This window comes from Agaricus bisporus (genome assembly GCF_000300575.1).
Source record: "Agaricus bisporus var. bisporus H97 unplaced genomic scaffold AGABI2scaffold_2, whole genome shotgun sequence".
Classification (NCBI taxonomy): domain Eukaryota; kingdom Fungi; phylum Basidiomycota; class Agaricomycetes; order Agaricales; family Agaricaceae; genus Agaricus; species Agaricus bisporus.
The window spans coordinates 1,333,055-1,348,077 of record NW_006267355.1 but is presented as its reverse complement, the minus strand read 5'-3'; the positions used below and the strand labels follow the sequence as shown (position 1 = coordinate 1,348,077).

Here is a 15,023-nt window from a genome sequence, read left to right as displayed (position 1 = left end):
AATGGCCTCCCAACCTAATGCCGTCAAGGAGAAGCTTATCGATGACGAAGAGGTTTTGCAGGCCGTCGTTCTTGCCGATAGCTTTAACAAGAGATTCAGACCCCTAACTGCTCGCAAACCACGCGTAAGGCACCCAGTGTATCCCATTGACTCGTGTGCTAACGAAGGGCCAAGGGCAGTGCTTATTACCTATCTGCAATGCCCTCCTCCTAGATTGGACATTTGAATCGCTTGCACTTGCAGGCGTGCAGGAAGTATTTGTGATTTGCAGATCTCATGCGAGTCAAGTGAAAGAGGCCATCAAGTAAAATTTTTTTTCATATCTCTATATTTTTGATGCTAGCTGCTTTTTCAGAGAATCAAAATGGTCAAAGCCTGCGTCGGGAATGAAAATAGTGCCCATTATGACCTCAAGGGAAACTTACTCCCCTGGAGATGCTATGCGCGACATATATACCCGAGGGCTGGTCACCACCGATTTTGTTCTTGTTATGGGAGACCTCGTCAGCAATATCAGAATTGACGAGGTAGTGCGAGTACACAAGGAACGCCGGAAGACGAATAAAGATGCTATCATGACGATGGTTGTGAAGGAAAGCGGAGCAGCCCACAGATCGAGGTGAGCCCCCCAGAGATTATCTCGCACTTCTCTCATCTGCTGGTAGAGCCCGCGGTGAATCGTCGATGTTTGTTGTAGATCCTCAGACTTCAGAATGCCTCCATTATGAATCCATCACTGGATATCCATCGACAAAGATCGCTGAAATTCCACGAGAGATATTGACCGAACACCCCGAGGTTGAAATTCGGAATGACCTCATTGACTGCGCGATTGACGTGTGCTCCGTGGAGGTTTGTACACCTGTTATGTCAGTGTCGTTTTGTACGCAGGGGCTGAACAGACTCGATGTAGGTGCCATCGCTTTTTCAAGACAATTTTGACTATCTCGATATCCGACGTGACTTTGTCCGCGGTGTCTTGACGTCGGATCTATTGATGAAAAACATTCATTTATACGTCGCCAAAGACGGTTATGCAGCCCGAGTGCAAGACACCCGAAGTTATGACTCGATCAGGTCGGTTGGCTGCTTAAAAATTAGCGCTTTCGTTTCCATTCTTATATGTCATGATAGCAAAGATATCTTGTCTCGATGGACATTTCCCCTTGTGCCAGATGATAATTATCCTGGTGGGCACGTATATGAACACCTAAGGGGCAATCGTTACATAGCTAAAGACGGCACAGTACTTCTCGCCCGGTAAGTGTATGACACGATGCAAGCATGATAGGCTTATATTTTTCCCAGAACATGTAAGATCGGTACCAATACTCTAATTGGGTCCTCCACAACGGTTTCTGAGAATGTTCACATAACTTCATCCGTGATTGGCCAGAATTGCACTATCGGAGCGGGGACAACCATCGACAACTCCTACATCTTTGATCACACTGTCATAGGACCAAACTGCAAAATCCAGAAATCTATCATCGGTTCAGATTGCACAATTCATGAGAACACTCAGATGCCAAATGGCTGTCTTGTTGGTGACAGCGTTGCCCTTGGACCAGACGTCGTTCTATCGCCTTTTGAGCGCCTATCGGTCAAGAGGCTGAAAGTCACACCAGAAACATCAGATAGTTCTGACGACGATTCGGATCTCGAAAGTGTGGAAGAAAGTTTGTTGTTTGAACGCTTCTTATAATACCTGCATGGGAAATTAACAACATGCTCTCTCAGATCAAGCATCAATACTAGGGAATCTCAACCTGGGAAAAGATTCCAATGCTCTCTTATGGCCACGGGGATCACCCGACGAGGAAGACGATGTTGAGGATGTCGAGAATTACAGAAATCAGCGTTTCATGCGAATTGGTTGGTTCCCTCGTACTTTTGTTCTGTTGTCTCGCTTTCACACTGCATTTGTGATCAGGCGACAATGATTCCAACATCGTGTCTTCTGATGCTGGCTCAGAGACTTCTGGGGAGGAGGAAGCTTCGGCAAGTGACGAAGATACCGATTCGCAGTATGGGGGTCGATCTGCCTCTGTTCTGTCGGACGCCTCTGCGCCTTCTGATACTGCCGATTTCTCGGACAATGCTGAGAAAGAATTTCAAGCCGAGGTCAAGCAATCCCTTGACCGTGCCTTTGCTGAAGGTCACTCCGTAGACAATGCAGCAGTCGAGCTGAAAACACTACGCATGGCAAGCAATGTATCGTTGACACGCGTAAGAGAAGCTGTCATCTCAGCAATCGTTGAAAGGATACCCGTTGTACAATCCGGAGCCGCTCAACAGCGAAAAGACATTAGTTCCGTGATTGACAGATGGGGTTCTCTGATTGACAAGATCGGTGGTGTCAATGCCATAGAAACGATTTGCCTTTTACAGGTGGGTGGAATTCTATGCTCCAAATTCAGAGATCATATTACGAACATCGAATTTCAGGCGCATTGTGCGACCTCCTTGCGCATGCCGCTTTTTGGACAAATATTGGTTGCTTTGTACCAAGATGATATCGTGGATGAAGATGACATTCGTGCATGGCATGTCCTCCCAGTGTCTAAAGGAGAAGACCGAAAACCAGGAACGGAGACGGATAATTTCAAGAAATGTTGGTTGATCGGAACTCATATGCTCAAACAATTCGACGATCAGGATAGCGACGATAGCAACAAGGCGTCAGAGGACGAGGTTGACACATAAGATTAACACAACTACGGAAAACATATATTACGATACAATGCAATAAGAATTGTCCGAGACTCGACATCTAAACATTCCGATATCGTCTTCAAATTCGAATCATGATAGCGTGACGGATGGGGGGTATCAACGTCAATATTTGAGTATAATATAGAGTGCTTTGGGTAAATGCATGAGCAGATGGAAATATTGTACATCCAGGATATGACGTACCATGAATGATCCCCGGACTATTTCAGATGTGGCGATGCAAAAATGGTCAGGAGACATTCTGGTGTGAGAAGAAGAAACATACATCCAACCCAAGATTGTCAAAAGGATGTTGATTAACTATAGGGGAATTGAGACGGATGTCTTGAAATTAGGGGGGAAACTAACGAGGTCAGCACCGCAGCCACGCTCTAAGAACACGCCTAGAGGAGGGAAGATAATGGCAAAGATGATCTAAGATGATTATAAGTAAGAACAGTTTAGTAGCTTGCCAATAAAACATACCTTGCAAATATCAGAAGCGGTGAAAGCCATGACTGATGTGTCTCAAAGAGTGGGCGAATACCCCGTACCAGGCATTTGACTTTATAACAGTTCTAACCAGTCACGATACGTCATGATGTCACGTTTCGTGACCAAGTGAGGAGCAGCCGGGAGCAAGCGCATTGCCTCCAGGTTATACCGAGTTTTCATTGCACTCCGAATTACCCTAATCTGTGTTCATAACCTACATCATGCGTGTCGATCTAAATATTCCCTATATCCCCGATTCCCGCCGCGATCCTTTTCGCGAGTTCGATCTGTATCTTCCATCGGATGCCTCTACCACGGGAACACTAGTTTGTTTTATCCATGGCGGCGCGTGGCGTACGTAAGTCACTAGCTTAGCTCCATTTATAGCTATTAGACAGCTGATTTCCGTCTTAGAGAGGACAAGAAAGACCACGCTGTTCTGGCTGAAAAGCTTGTCCGCCACACAGGACTTGCTGTTGCGGTCCCCAATTACAGACTGACCCTGGATATGCAAGATCCCCCCGTCCGGCATCCTTTGCATGCCAAAGATATTCTACAATTCTTAGAATTCCTCCTTACCCGGGTTGGACCTTCGGGCATGGGTCGCGCAGTTGATCCTACCAAGCTATTCTTGATGGGACATAGTTGCAGTGCGCATATGCTTTCATCAATATTCTTGGATTCTTCCGCAGTCACCCCTGTCCTTACCCCGTCCTCGGCACTGCTGCATGCTGTCCAGGGGATAGTCTTTTCCGAAGGTATCTACGACTTGGATCTCCTTTGCTCTCGTTTTCCTTCATACTTGGACTGGTTTGTCGCGGCCGCGTTCGAGAAATTGGAGACATACGCCGCGTTTACTGTGACAAATCACGCATTACGGCGGCCTAATATTCGCTGGCTGCTGATTCACTCTCAGGGAGACACACTTATCGATAAACCTCAGACGGAGAAAATGTTGAAACACTTGAAGGATCAATACGGTACCTCTGCTGATGAATATATCCATTACGATACGTCTCTGATACAGGGTCACGACGCGATTCTCGTCGAGGACGAGTTTGTTCAGATCGTAGGACGTTTCATCCAGAAGTCTTTAATTTAGCAGCGTTTTGTCTGCGGTTACATAGGGATATATAAGTCACATATACCCTAGTCAAAGTAGGCCATGGCCCATAGCCTCGTCAAGATATTTCGCTGCATTTTGGCAATCTTCAAGGGTATTGTATAGGGAATGCGGTGCCAGGCGGATCACGTCTGGTTGCCTCTCGTCCCCAATAACCCCGTACAAGACGAGCTTATCAAAGACCTTTTGCATCACACCTGACCCCACAGGCAAGAACAACAGGGATAGCTGAGCGCCTCGAGATGAAGGATTTTCCGGCGTGATTATTGTAAATCCAGGATTTGTCGAATGCGATTGAGTATGCCTCTTCTGGACTTCAGATGTCGGTACGAAATATTTGGATTGTTTCAATAATTCCTCGAAAGCGCCCGTAAGTTGGATCGACCGTTCCCTTACTGGGTTCATCATCCCAGCTTCTTGAAGAGCCTCCAGCGAGCCCAAGAGTGACGCTAAAGCAAGCGTGCTTGGATTTGATTGCTGGAAACCTTGAGCACCAGTGATGGGAGAGAAAACGGGTGGCATTTCAAATCGAGTGGCAAGCTCATGTCCCCACCACCCTGCGAATCTAAGAATGTTATTTTAATGAACAAGGGCCTGTCGCTCAGGAAGAGAATATTTAGATCACGTACTTCGGGCGTTCAATATTGTTCCATCTTTCATGCATGAATAATCCAGCAATTCCACCGGGTCCCGAATTCAGATATTTGTAAGTACACCATACGGCAAAGTCAACGTTCCAGTCATGTAACCGAAGTGGAACGTTGCCAACCGCGTGGGCTAAATCCCAACCACATATACAACCCTAGCATTAAGTATTAATACATGTGCAGTCCACGCTCAGAATCCAAGGACTTTGCTGGGGAGAGAAAATGATGTTTCATATACCTTTTCTTTAGCCATTCGGGTCACAGGCTCCATAGGAAATAACTGGCCAGTGTAATATTGAACACCACTGAAGATAACGAGGGCGATGGACGCTCCCTGCTCTTCAAGGACCTTGAGGATGTCCTCTTCTCGAAGGATATGTTCACCCTCTCTAGGGTGAAGTTCTAGAATTGCTGATGTGGGATCCAGACCATGAGCTAGAGCCTGAGACTTGAAAGCATACTGGATTAAGTTAATATAAGTAAGTTGTGCATTTTTATTTACGTGGTTGCACAATAACCCACTTGATCCGAGGGAAAGGCTTTACCCTCGCAAAGTATCTTATAACGTCCAGGGGTTGGCTTGTAGAATGAATCCATCATGAGGTGAAGATTGCTCGTCAAGGTGGACATGACAGCGACCTCCTTCTCCTTTGCTCCTGAGAATATGATTCAGAAATCAGCGATAATACATTTGCAAAAGTAACGAAGCTTACCTACAACCTCAGCCATCAATGGAGTAAGCTTATCCGTGTATTCGACCCATGGGCGATTCTTCGGGTGCTTGAAATGACCCACCACGCCACTATATGCAATTTAACTTACACCATGCATCCCGATAAATGGAGCCCACCAAGATCCCCAAGCGTCAAGTTCTTCTTGAACGAGCGTCTTCGACCGCTCCGACATGAGGCCGAGAGAATTACCACAAAGGTAGGTGCATTTGGCGTCTAGAAGCGATCGGTTGATAAAGATGGTTTATGACTCTGAAAGTGGCATGAAAACCTTGATCTGGGCGCAAGGAAGCACCGATCTGAGAGTTGGTTGGGCATACAAACTGATTGCTCAAGGGAGTGTTCAGAGGAGAGGACATGTTGGGCAGAAGCTAACCACCCGCATCCCTTACATGATCAGGACAACATCGAATGTAATAGTTAGATCCGAAAGCCAATGACATGATGGATCGGCCGGGGCAAGGATCAATCGGTTTCCGGACAATCGGTGTTAAATTACAAGTTACGACCCTTTTCTGGATTTTTATCCAAAAAAGGTTACATAACAAAAACATTGCAAATCCATACGCGATCGAAAAAATGGGAAAAGGGCGAGGTAAAGAGTCAACAAGTCATCCCTCTGTCTCGTATCAGCCCTCGTATGTCAGGTCTTCCTCGCCGTACTCGTAAGGCTGTAGTCGCAGGTGCCGGACCGGTAGGCTGTTTAGCCGCCCTGGCGTTGGCCAAACAGGGCTGGGATGTCGAGATCTACGAATGTCGTGCAGGTATGTTTCACGCTGACCAATGTTTCTGCTGTCATTTAACACAAATCTCACGCAGACCTGCGGCATACATCCCGCACGCCTCTTCTCCAGCAGCGTTCCATTAACCTGGCTATATCACACAGGGGAATTGCGGCCCTGGAAGTGGTTAATCCTGCGACCGCACAAAGATTCCTTCAGGATGCAATCCCCATGCGAGGCCGGATGATCCACACTTTATCTGGCAGATTGGACAGCCAGCCTTACGATAAAGATGGACAGGTGTGCACATAGTTGCATCATTTCCACCTGTTCCTTAAGATGCCTCAGTCTATCAATTCCATTGACCGGACGCTCCTCAATATTGGTCTCTTAGATGAAGTTGCTGCGTCGAATAAAATCAAAATACTATATAATCACAAGGTTATCGGAGCAGACTTTGACCGCAAATTTATTACCGTCAAAGATACAAGATCAAATATCAGCTTCGATTCTTATTTCGACTTTTGTGTTGGTGCCGACGGAAGCTATTCTACCATTCGGCAACACTTGATGCGAGTGGTGAGGTAAGTCGTCGCCTTGTGTTGTTCCGCAACAGTGGCTCAGATTTCTACCTCGTTACCGTGAAATTTTCTAGAATGGATTATTCCCAAGAATACATCAGAGATGAATACATAGAACTCAAAATGCCGGCAGGTCGCGACGCTGATGGTCAGCCTGTCTTCTCGTTGGACCCTAATCACCTGCACATCTGGCCCCGCCAGTCTTTCATGTTGATCGCCCTTCCGAATAGAGTATGCTATCACCCTCACCGTTTGCGACTCAGTCTTACATTATATTCGCAGGACAAGTCATTCACCTGCACTCTATTTGCACCGGTCTCCGTGTTGGATTGTATACGCACTCCCGAGGCCGCGTTATCATGGTTTCGTCAATATTTTCCGGACGCAATATCTGCGATTGGAGAAAAGACTCTCGTGGAGGATTTCTTAAGAAATCCCAGGAGTCCCCTTATATGCACTAAGGTATGGCGTGATCAAAGTTGTATCAGGCTTCGTTGAGCCAATCATATTTCTCAGGCGAAACCCTACCACTACAAGGACCGCGCCATACTCCTGGGTGACGCAGCACATTCGATGGTCCCATTTTACGGCCAAGGTTTGAACTGCGGCCTGGAGGATGTGCGAGTGCTATCAGTACTTTTTGCGCGAGAAGGCGTAGCATCAACGACTTTTGATGGTGTAGTTCCTTCCATCGACGCCGTTGACGAACAATTAGCGTCGACCCTTCGCTACTATTCTGAGAATCGTCATCAAGATTTAGTCGCAATTTGCGAGCTCGCCATGGACAACTAGTGAGTGGTGATTAAATTTCAGTGGGCAATCAGTTGAAGTCTTCATTCTAGTGTGGTTATGCGGCATTCAGTTACCACGTTGGCCTACCTGTCCAGGAAAGCCCTAGACAACATTCTTTATGCTATTAGTGCTCCCAGAGCCGTTTCACTGCCCTCGCTGGTACCTGCCTTGGCCCATGTGCCGTTTTCAACGCTGGAACCCAAGGGCTGGCTTCCACTTTATAATATGGTTACCTTTAGGCCAGATATCAGTTACGCCACTGCTCAGCGGAAGGCAGCTCGTCAGGCATTTGTCGTGACAAGTTTGAATTACGCCCTAATTTCGTTGCTCGGAGTGGCTGGGATGTCTTTGGTTTATTCCATCTTGTCCGAAGCACGAAGTTGAGTCAACTGTTGCTTCCTACCGCAGTGGATCGTTGAAGTCGTGAAATAATTATTCGCCGGATAAATAGAGTAGGTGGGGATATAATACAATAAATGAAGGATGGACGTGGCAACCTACGCAAGAGCATGCTTAAAAATTGTCCAGTCCATCTGCGGTGATTGCCTCCTGCGGGCTCTTCCTGCCAATATGTGTGAGGGAACACTCACCGGTCAATCACCCCGTTACTCATATCCACGAGCTAGGCTCACGCAGTTGTTCAAGCACTCGAAGGATCAGCGGTGGTATATTGTTTCTATACATCGCTGGTTATGTACACGGTTATAAGTAACAAAGAATAGAAAGCGAAAGCAAGTATCCATACTGTGGAAAACCAACACACCAAAACCAAGGAGAAGAAAGCGAGTCGTGAGGTTGTGCATAGCGTAAAAGAATCGACAGAGAGATGTAATCACAAGATGGCAGCCGCGAGATATCCGGAAGTCGTAGGAAAGTAGTACTCGGAAGATAGAATAGCGATTGGATTACGACGCTGTCTTCTTCGGCCGACCAGGCTTTTTCTTTGCACTGGATTCGCCAGCAGTCTCACCACTGCCCGTGTCTGCGTCTGCTCCTGCACCGTCTGGAGCGGGGTTCTTGCGCGGACGACCGCGAGGCCTCTTTTGCGTGGGTTCGCCTTGCTCTGGCCTGGGCTGTTTTGGGGAGACGAGTCATCAGCAAAGGTTCTGAACACGGAGGATCGCGATCATTGGTCAGGGATAGAGGGGAGAGAAAACAGCGCGCAGCCGGAATAATCACCTTGGGCGGGCGACCACGCTTACGTGGGACGACAGGCGTCGAGGAGGCACCGGCACCAGCAGCAACTGTTTTCTTGTTTTTGCTGCCCTTGGGCCTGCCCCTACCGCGTTTCACGGGAGGATTCTCGGCAGCGTCGGTGGTGCCTGAGTCATCAGGTTAGATAACGGGAAGAATAAGATGAGTGGACGACACCATCGCATGAGATCTCAAGGTTGCTGGCGGACTCGGGGATGACTTTGCTCACCTGGTTCGTGGTCGGCGTCTTGTTGCTGCTCCTCCAGCTCGTCGACAGACTGTCGCTCGTTGACTTCCTCTTGGGGGTCCTTAGGAGACGAGGACATGGTGGGAGAGGGACAGGGGAGGGGGGAGAGACACGCTGGGATGAGGCAGGACTAAGGATGAGAGAGATAGAAGTGGGGAAAAAGGTGGACCGGCTTTAATGAACAATTTCACTACCGAATTTAGAAGACGAATGTATTGTTCCCTTCGCATGCATTTTGTACCAAATCCAAGCCTTTTATAATTATCGTGTTGAGCGATCTGTGGTAGAGTTTTACCCCTGATTTTGGGGGATTCTTCACGTAATACAAATGTTCCTTGGTTTAATGCTGTATTTGGAGGGCCAGCCACACGTCGTCTGGACAGAGTGGATGATGGAAAGGGAGACCCACAGCAGAGAAAACCGCATGGCCGCAATCTCGACACTGCAACCCAGTAAGGCAAACAAACCTGGACAATTGTCTCAATGCCAGTTCCCCCTTATTTTCCGCTCGGATAAATTTACAAAGATCCAGGCTTGGGAACTAATCTGTTCGAGGCAGATCTGGTTTAGTGCGCCGCAGACAATAAAGATGCGCCGCCAGAGGCAAAGAACTCTTGTATGGGAATATCTGCAACACGCACATTTTCTGCTGTCGTTCCTTGCAGAACATCACGCGTGACCTCTTCCCGGGTCACGCCAGTCCCCCGTCGGCCTGGGACCGGTCCAGCCAAGGTTTAATATAGTTGTCCGCACCCGCCGCGGATGTGCTGGTGTTCTTTCCTTATCAGGATGGGCCCTGTCGACAGCGATGGACGTTCGAGAAGCAGCGAGAGGTACCTGAGGGGGAGACAAGGGACTGGGAGGGGACGGGTGAGGAACAAGAAGCGGAGGAGGTCACGGAGGAGTGACAGGTGTGGGTGACGACACGACACGACACGTCTGATTTCCGAAATCTGAAATCTGAAATTCTGAATATTCGCTGCTCATCACCATGCGTCGTCTTTCTGCCCACCTTGTCCTCGCCCTTTCGCTCCGCGCTGTCGCTACAAAGCTCATCCATTCCCTCCCAGAGGACATCCATGCCTTCCCCAAGTTCCGTGTCGCCTTCCTCAACTCCCTCCCCGTCCTCAACGACACCGCCCAACGCTGGCTCGCCAACGGCTTATCGGGAGGCGAGCTAGAATTTTCCGACCAGCCTCACGGAACCGCTGCACGTTCCATGTCCTATGACCGCAAGGAAATTGAAAGTGGAGAATCCCAAAGCAGAGACGTCCGTCTTTCAAGGTCTCGCTATGCTGGGAAAAGTCATCTTGACAGATTACTCACAGGACCCATCTCGCTCGAATAACTATACCCTCGAGTTTTTGAAACTTGGCCCAAAGGATTCTTATGTCTGTCTGGTACCCAAGCCTCTTGATAACGTCTCCTCCCCTCCTCAGGAGGATCCATCTGATGCCGAATTAACACCAGTTCGGAGCTGGGCCCTCCTCAAACCTCTCACTGGAACTTGCTTATATGTATGTAGTCATCCTTGGCCCGCATTCGGGTTCTGAGATAACCCCCAGCACCAACATGGCTGGTTCACATACTCATACTGCCACAATAACGAAATCCGTCAATTCAAGGAACTTATCCCCCAAAAACCGCGGTTGACAGGTCAGGAAATCCTTCTTCTTCTTCTCCTACATCCATTTATGTTTTAATTGCGATAATTTCTTTCATTCTTCCTATTGCCGTTAGACGTTTGTCACCTCGTCTAATCACATTTCCCGTCTTCCTGGTTTTTGAGCCCCATGACGACCCTTGCTTTCCGTTTCCAAGCAGTGAACTGATGCTGAGACTTTTTATTATATATTACAGGTTCATATGTGCCAGAAGAAGACCCTGAGGTAGATCAAATTTGTTTATTCTTCTTATTTCTGACATATAGGTCACCTGGACCCTGGGTTCGTTTTAGTGGGAATCCTACACTTTAGGGCGCGCTCCGACACAGCCAGCGCCAGGTGCTGATCTGACGGTGGCCGAGCTAAACGCACAGGCGGCTAATCTAGAGCTTGCCAAAACGGCGGGCTCACGCTACCTTGTGCAAAGATGGGGAGATGGTACACTGTGTGATAAAACTGGTCAACCTCGGGAAGTTGAAGTTCAGGTGAGATATTTTAATTCGCCCACTGTCACATGGAAGGTATCATATGCCCTAACTTCGTTATCTTTCTTTTGTTTAGTTCCATTGTTCAATGACAACGACAGATAGCATTCTTTTCGTCAAAGAAACAAAAACATGCTCGTATGTGCTTGTTATAAACACACCACGCCTCTGCGGTGAGCCTGGATTTAAATCGAGACGGGATGCTACAGAGGAAGCCGAAATACGTTGTCGCGAAATAGTCGATGTACTCCCTCAGGAACCCCTTAATTATCCGGTGGCCGACTATCCCATAAAAGAGCCACAAGTCCGGAAACCTCACCTTCCCGCGGTAGAATACGTCCACAAGACGACTGATGGCAAGGAAGACAACGAAATGGAGGGAAATTACCAAGCCGACCAAAGGCAGGAGGATATCGTCAACGACCTTCTCCGGCAGATCGTCGATACGCTAATTGATCAACGCCGCGGTGGGAAGGCTACAACCCCTCAAGAACCGACGGAACTTGTGATAGAACTTTTGGATGACGATGAACAGGAAGAAATTGGCGATAAGCTCATAAATGCTCTTCGCGCTGCTGGTTACGATGTTCGGGGTGCTGAATACGCGGGTTTGAAGGATATGATAAAGGGGAGTAAAGACAAGAAGGAAAACAGGAAGCGGAGGGTGAAAAAGTCTACGGATGACATGGATGATTATGCGAGAGACGAGCTCTGAATCGGTTGCATCTCTCTAGCCAGAATTGTAATTTATAGCGTAGATGCGTGGCTCAAGCATCGAATTTATGGAGCGCTTCTGAATACATCCTCCGCTTCTGAATGATCCTCTGTACTTAAATCTGCAGTTTGACGGATAAGAATTCGGATACTGAAGCTTTCGGACTTTGCAAGGCGTTGCTGGGAGTCGAAAGAACGTAACCCAAGATAAACATAAATATTGATGAAAACACTACAGAAGATATTTTATTGTTAGATGTGATTTGTTTACTGACAATGTGTTCCGCTTGTCGAAAAAAAAAACCCGTTGAGGATAGATAATGAAGGAAAAGAAAAGCAAGTGGAAAATGAAGAGCGAAGAAGAGCAAAAGAAAAATCCGTCCACAGCGAGTGCAGCCAGTCAGTTCCGTGTAATCACGAATCTCAGATTTGAGAAGATGATGCAAGACAAATAATATCGATAACAGAACGTATAGCTATTCTAGTGGAAGCAAACTGGTGAAAAAGTAAATAAACAGAAAGATGAAGGGGAACATGTACAACAATGCAAATTGATTGATATATCATAGAGATGATGATGCAGGATAAAAACCAAATGGGTGAAGGAGGAAGGAAGTCGAGAAATCGTTAGATCAGGCAACACGAAAACCATGCAATGAGGTTATAAAGTGGAAGCCCAGATCCCGCAATATGCGGAGGGTATGGTGAAGGGGAAAAAAGCTGTGAGACTGACGCAGAAGGATCCGTTTAGAAAAATCTTTTCTTCTGTTTCTCGTCTAGTGGGCTCTTGGTGTGTACATGATAAGGAGTCGATGACTTCGAACATGGCACAATACCGGTCAACCACTCATCACCATTATCTTCGTCCCCCGTACCGCATTCACCATGATCAACACAATGAGCACCAGGAGGCGTATCGATGCCACTCCTGATACTATCCACAGGGCATCCACAAAGTAGTCCACTCGTTTTCCCCTTCCCTTTCAGCAAGTCCGTGAGCGTACACCGAGACGTCGGCTCGATATATAACATACGCCGCAGTGCCGGACGAGTCTCGCGAGGCAAAAGGCGGAAAATCGACTCCCCTCCTCCAGCATGGAAAGTCGCTACACTATCAGTTCGCTGGCGGCGTTTAAGCTGCGCCGGGCCAGTAGCCGGAGGTGCCAAGGATTTCTCAGCTGCTACCGCGGGTGTGGGGGGAGGTGTTACGGAGACTGGCGGTGTCACCGTTGTTTGATCTATTGCGGCAGCCGTCATTGCCATTGAAGTCATCTGTGTGGCTGCAGCATTGGCGGTACTTGCGCGAGGTGTCGGTAGATCATCGAGAGGGGAGGGTTCAAGAGGAGTAGGTAGAGATTCGGTCGATGTGCCAGGACGTGCAAAGGCTCTAACTGACGGGTCCAAATCTCGCGAATTTCTGGCGGCATTGTAATCAATATCATCCTGAACAGTAAAAGGCAGAGTCGCGGCACTGTGTGAGGCATATGGACGAGGTGATAAGCCTTTCTGCAAACACCTCTGGGAGTTTTCCGACTCCTTCCCTACACTAGTCAGTCGCGATGGTGGATCTGTGATTTCGGAAGATGAATAGGAACATGTTTTGGAAAGGATGGAAGGTGCTTCCGATGATGTACTCGTACTGGAGACGTCACCGTCGATAGAGGCGGAACCGTCAGTGCTACCCGCACGTGCTGGTGGAACGGGCGCGTGAACGACAAGAGCGGAGCCATCATGCACAGGGTGTGCACCGCCTTCACGGCCTTTCTTCGGTGGGGGCTTATCAGAGAGGTCGGGATGGGCGTTAACAAATGCTCGGAAATTGGCGTCGACCTTCAAATCGGGGATTTTCCAAGGAAACCGCCTAAGAATCATACACAGGAAGATAATTGCGAGACTCCAGACATCAGTCTTTCGAGGATCATAGCTCTGCTCGGTGAGAACTTCAGGGGCGAGGTATGGATCGCTACCAACGATACCAGAAGCAGGTGTTGGCGACTTTCCAGGATAGTGAAAGACAGTCGCAGTACCAAAGTCGATTAACTTCACGACATTATCGGTCGTCATGACGCAGTTATCGAGCTTGAGATCGCGATGAGCGAGACCCATCTCGTGTAGGTATTCAACACCATCACAAATCTGGCGGAATATGCAATATATCTCGGGGCGACACATCTTTCCAGCCATGACGACCGAGAAAAGGTCAAACGGTGCATATTCCATGACCTGACCGTGGATGAGCACGGTCACGGCAGACACGTAGGGACGCAACACACCTCATAATAGTGGCCATTATCGGAGACAATATCAACAGTTTCGATAATGTTTTGATGCTTCAAAGTGGATCCAACACAGAACTCGGCGGTGACTTTCTTTTGATACTCCCGTTCAGTTTCGCCTGTGCGTTTTGGGCGGAACTCCTTGACAGCGAAAATACCTCCGCCATTCTTGGTGCTGGCTTTGATGAGACGGACGGTTCCACCAGCGCCGCTTCCAAGCACACGACCCCATTTGCCATACTTCTTGGAGAGGTGAGCTTGGGTAGCATCTTGAAGAGAAACTATAGGATGGGAACCAGGGGTGGAAAAGCCTGACCGTGGGGAATGTTTGGAGCAGCTGTCATCTGAGGCCTGCGAGCCATCGTGTGAGGTGCCGGTGGAAGTGGAAGTGGTCTCGGACCCAGAAGGCGAGGGAGTTCTGTCCTTGCTTTGCTTTATGGTATCCTTGTGCTTGTCCTTGCGCATGAGGGAAGAGAGTCGGGGAAGAGAACGACGGGTCGCGACCGAGGTGTGGTTATGGACGGCGTCTTGAGGGGTTTCCGGCGCGACCATTTCAGTCTTTGGACGCCGATGGGGAGGGGTTGCGTGAGCAGGTGAATCTGTAGGGGGGTGGGGTATGTGGTGATTCAAGAAACGT

The 15,023-nt window shown here is 48.3% G+C and overlaps 7 protein-coding genes across 7 annotated transcripts; 3 read left to right on the top strand and 4 right to left on the bottom strand.

The window, feature by feature from the left end:
- Position 1: 1 nt before the first annotated feature.
- Positions 2-2,706, top strand: AGABI2DRAFT_64187 (hypothetical protein; the record flags this gene model as incomplete). The annotated part of the gene is made up of 10 exons (XM_006458144.1): positions 2-124; positions 180-304; positions 356-619; positions 666-852; positions 914-1,077; positions 1,135-1,260; positions 1,309-1,679; positions 1,741-1,875; positions 1,997-2,391; positions 2,449-2,706. 10 exons carry the CDS (start codon positions 2-4, stop codon positions 2,704-2,706), a joined length of 2,148 nt encoding a protein of 715 aa, XP_006458207.1.
- A 132-nt stretch (positions 2,707-2,838) lies between these two features.
- On the bottom strand, positions 2,839-3,231 carry AGABI2DRAFT_115218 (hypothetical protein; the record flags this gene model as incomplete). The annotated part of the gene is made up of 5 exons (XM_006458143.1): positions 2,839-2,864; positions 2,920-2,936; positions 3,002-3,036; positions 3,085-3,150; positions 3,202-3,231. The coding sequence occupies 5 exons, from the start codon at positions 3,229-3,231 to the stop codon at positions 2,839-2,841; spliced, it is 174 nt and encodes a 57-aa protein (XP_006458206.1).
- A 695-nt stretch (positions 3,232-3,926) lies between these two features.
- Positions 3,927-6,131, bottom strand: AGABI2DRAFT_190561 (hypothetical protein). Its single transcript, XM_006458142.1, has 7 exons — positions 5,983-6,131; positions 5,831-5,927; positions 5,694-5,782; positions 5,503-5,636; positions 5,219-5,440; positions 4,963-5,135; positions 3,927-4,898 (listed from the first exon to the last, which is right to left on the bottom strand). The coding sequence occupies exons 1-7, from the start codon at positions 6,068-6,070 to the stop codon at positions 4,364-4,366; spliced, it is 1,338 nt and encodes a 445-aa protein (XP_006458205.1). The 5' UTR covers positions 6,071-6,131; the 3' UTR covers positions 3,927-4,363.
- A 220-nt stretch (positions 6,132-6,351) lies between these two features.
- On the top strand, positions 6,352-8,190 carry AGABI2DRAFT_64309 (hypothetical protein; the record flags this gene model as incomplete). Its single annotated transcript, XM_006458141.1, has 7 exons — positions 6,352-6,475; positions 6,531-6,733; positions 6,782-7,017; positions 7,089-7,245; positions 7,297-7,476; positions 7,531-7,805; positions 7,857-8,190. The coding sequence occupies 7 exons, from the start codon at positions 6,352-6,354 to the stop codon at positions 8,188-8,190; spliced, it is 1,509 nt and encodes a 502-aa protein (XP_006458204.1).
- Positions 8,191-8,711: 521 nt separating this feature from the next.
- AGABI2DRAFT_141117 (hypothetical protein) lies at positions 8,712-9,326 on the bottom strand (the record flags this gene model as incomplete). Its single annotated transcript, XM_006458140.1, has 3 exons — positions 8,712-8,879; positions 8,986-9,128; positions 9,230-9,326. 3 exons carry the CDS (start codon positions 9,324-9,326, stop codon positions 8,712-8,714), a joined length of 408 nt encoding a protein of 135 aa, XP_006458203.1.
- Positions 9,327-10,128: 802 nt separating this feature from the next.
- On the top strand, positions 10,129-12,213 carry AGABI2DRAFT_190556 (hypothetical protein). The gene is made up of 6 exons (XM_006458139.1): positions 10,129-10,517; positions 10,576-10,764; positions 10,813-10,903; positions 11,108-11,136; positions 11,205-11,396; positions 11,473-12,213. The coding sequence occupies exons 1-6, from the start codon at positions 10,239-10,241 to the stop codon at positions 12,109-12,111; spliced, it is 1,419 nt and encodes a 472-aa protein (XP_006458202.1). The 5' UTR covers positions 10,129-10,238; the 3' UTR covers positions 12,112-12,213.
- Positions 12,214-12,542: 329 nt separating this feature from the next.
- Positions 12,543-15,023, bottom strand: AGABI2DRAFT_199602 (hypothetical protein). Its single transcript, XM_006458138.1, has 2 exons — positions 14,384-15,023; positions 12,543-14,333 (listed from the first exon to the last, which is right to left on the bottom strand). The coding sequence occupies exons 1-2, from the start codon at positions 14,936-14,938 to the stop codon at positions 12,858-12,860; spliced, it is 2,031 nt and encodes a 676-aa protein (XP_006458201.1). The 5' UTR covers positions 14,939-15,023; the 3' UTR covers positions 12,543-12,857.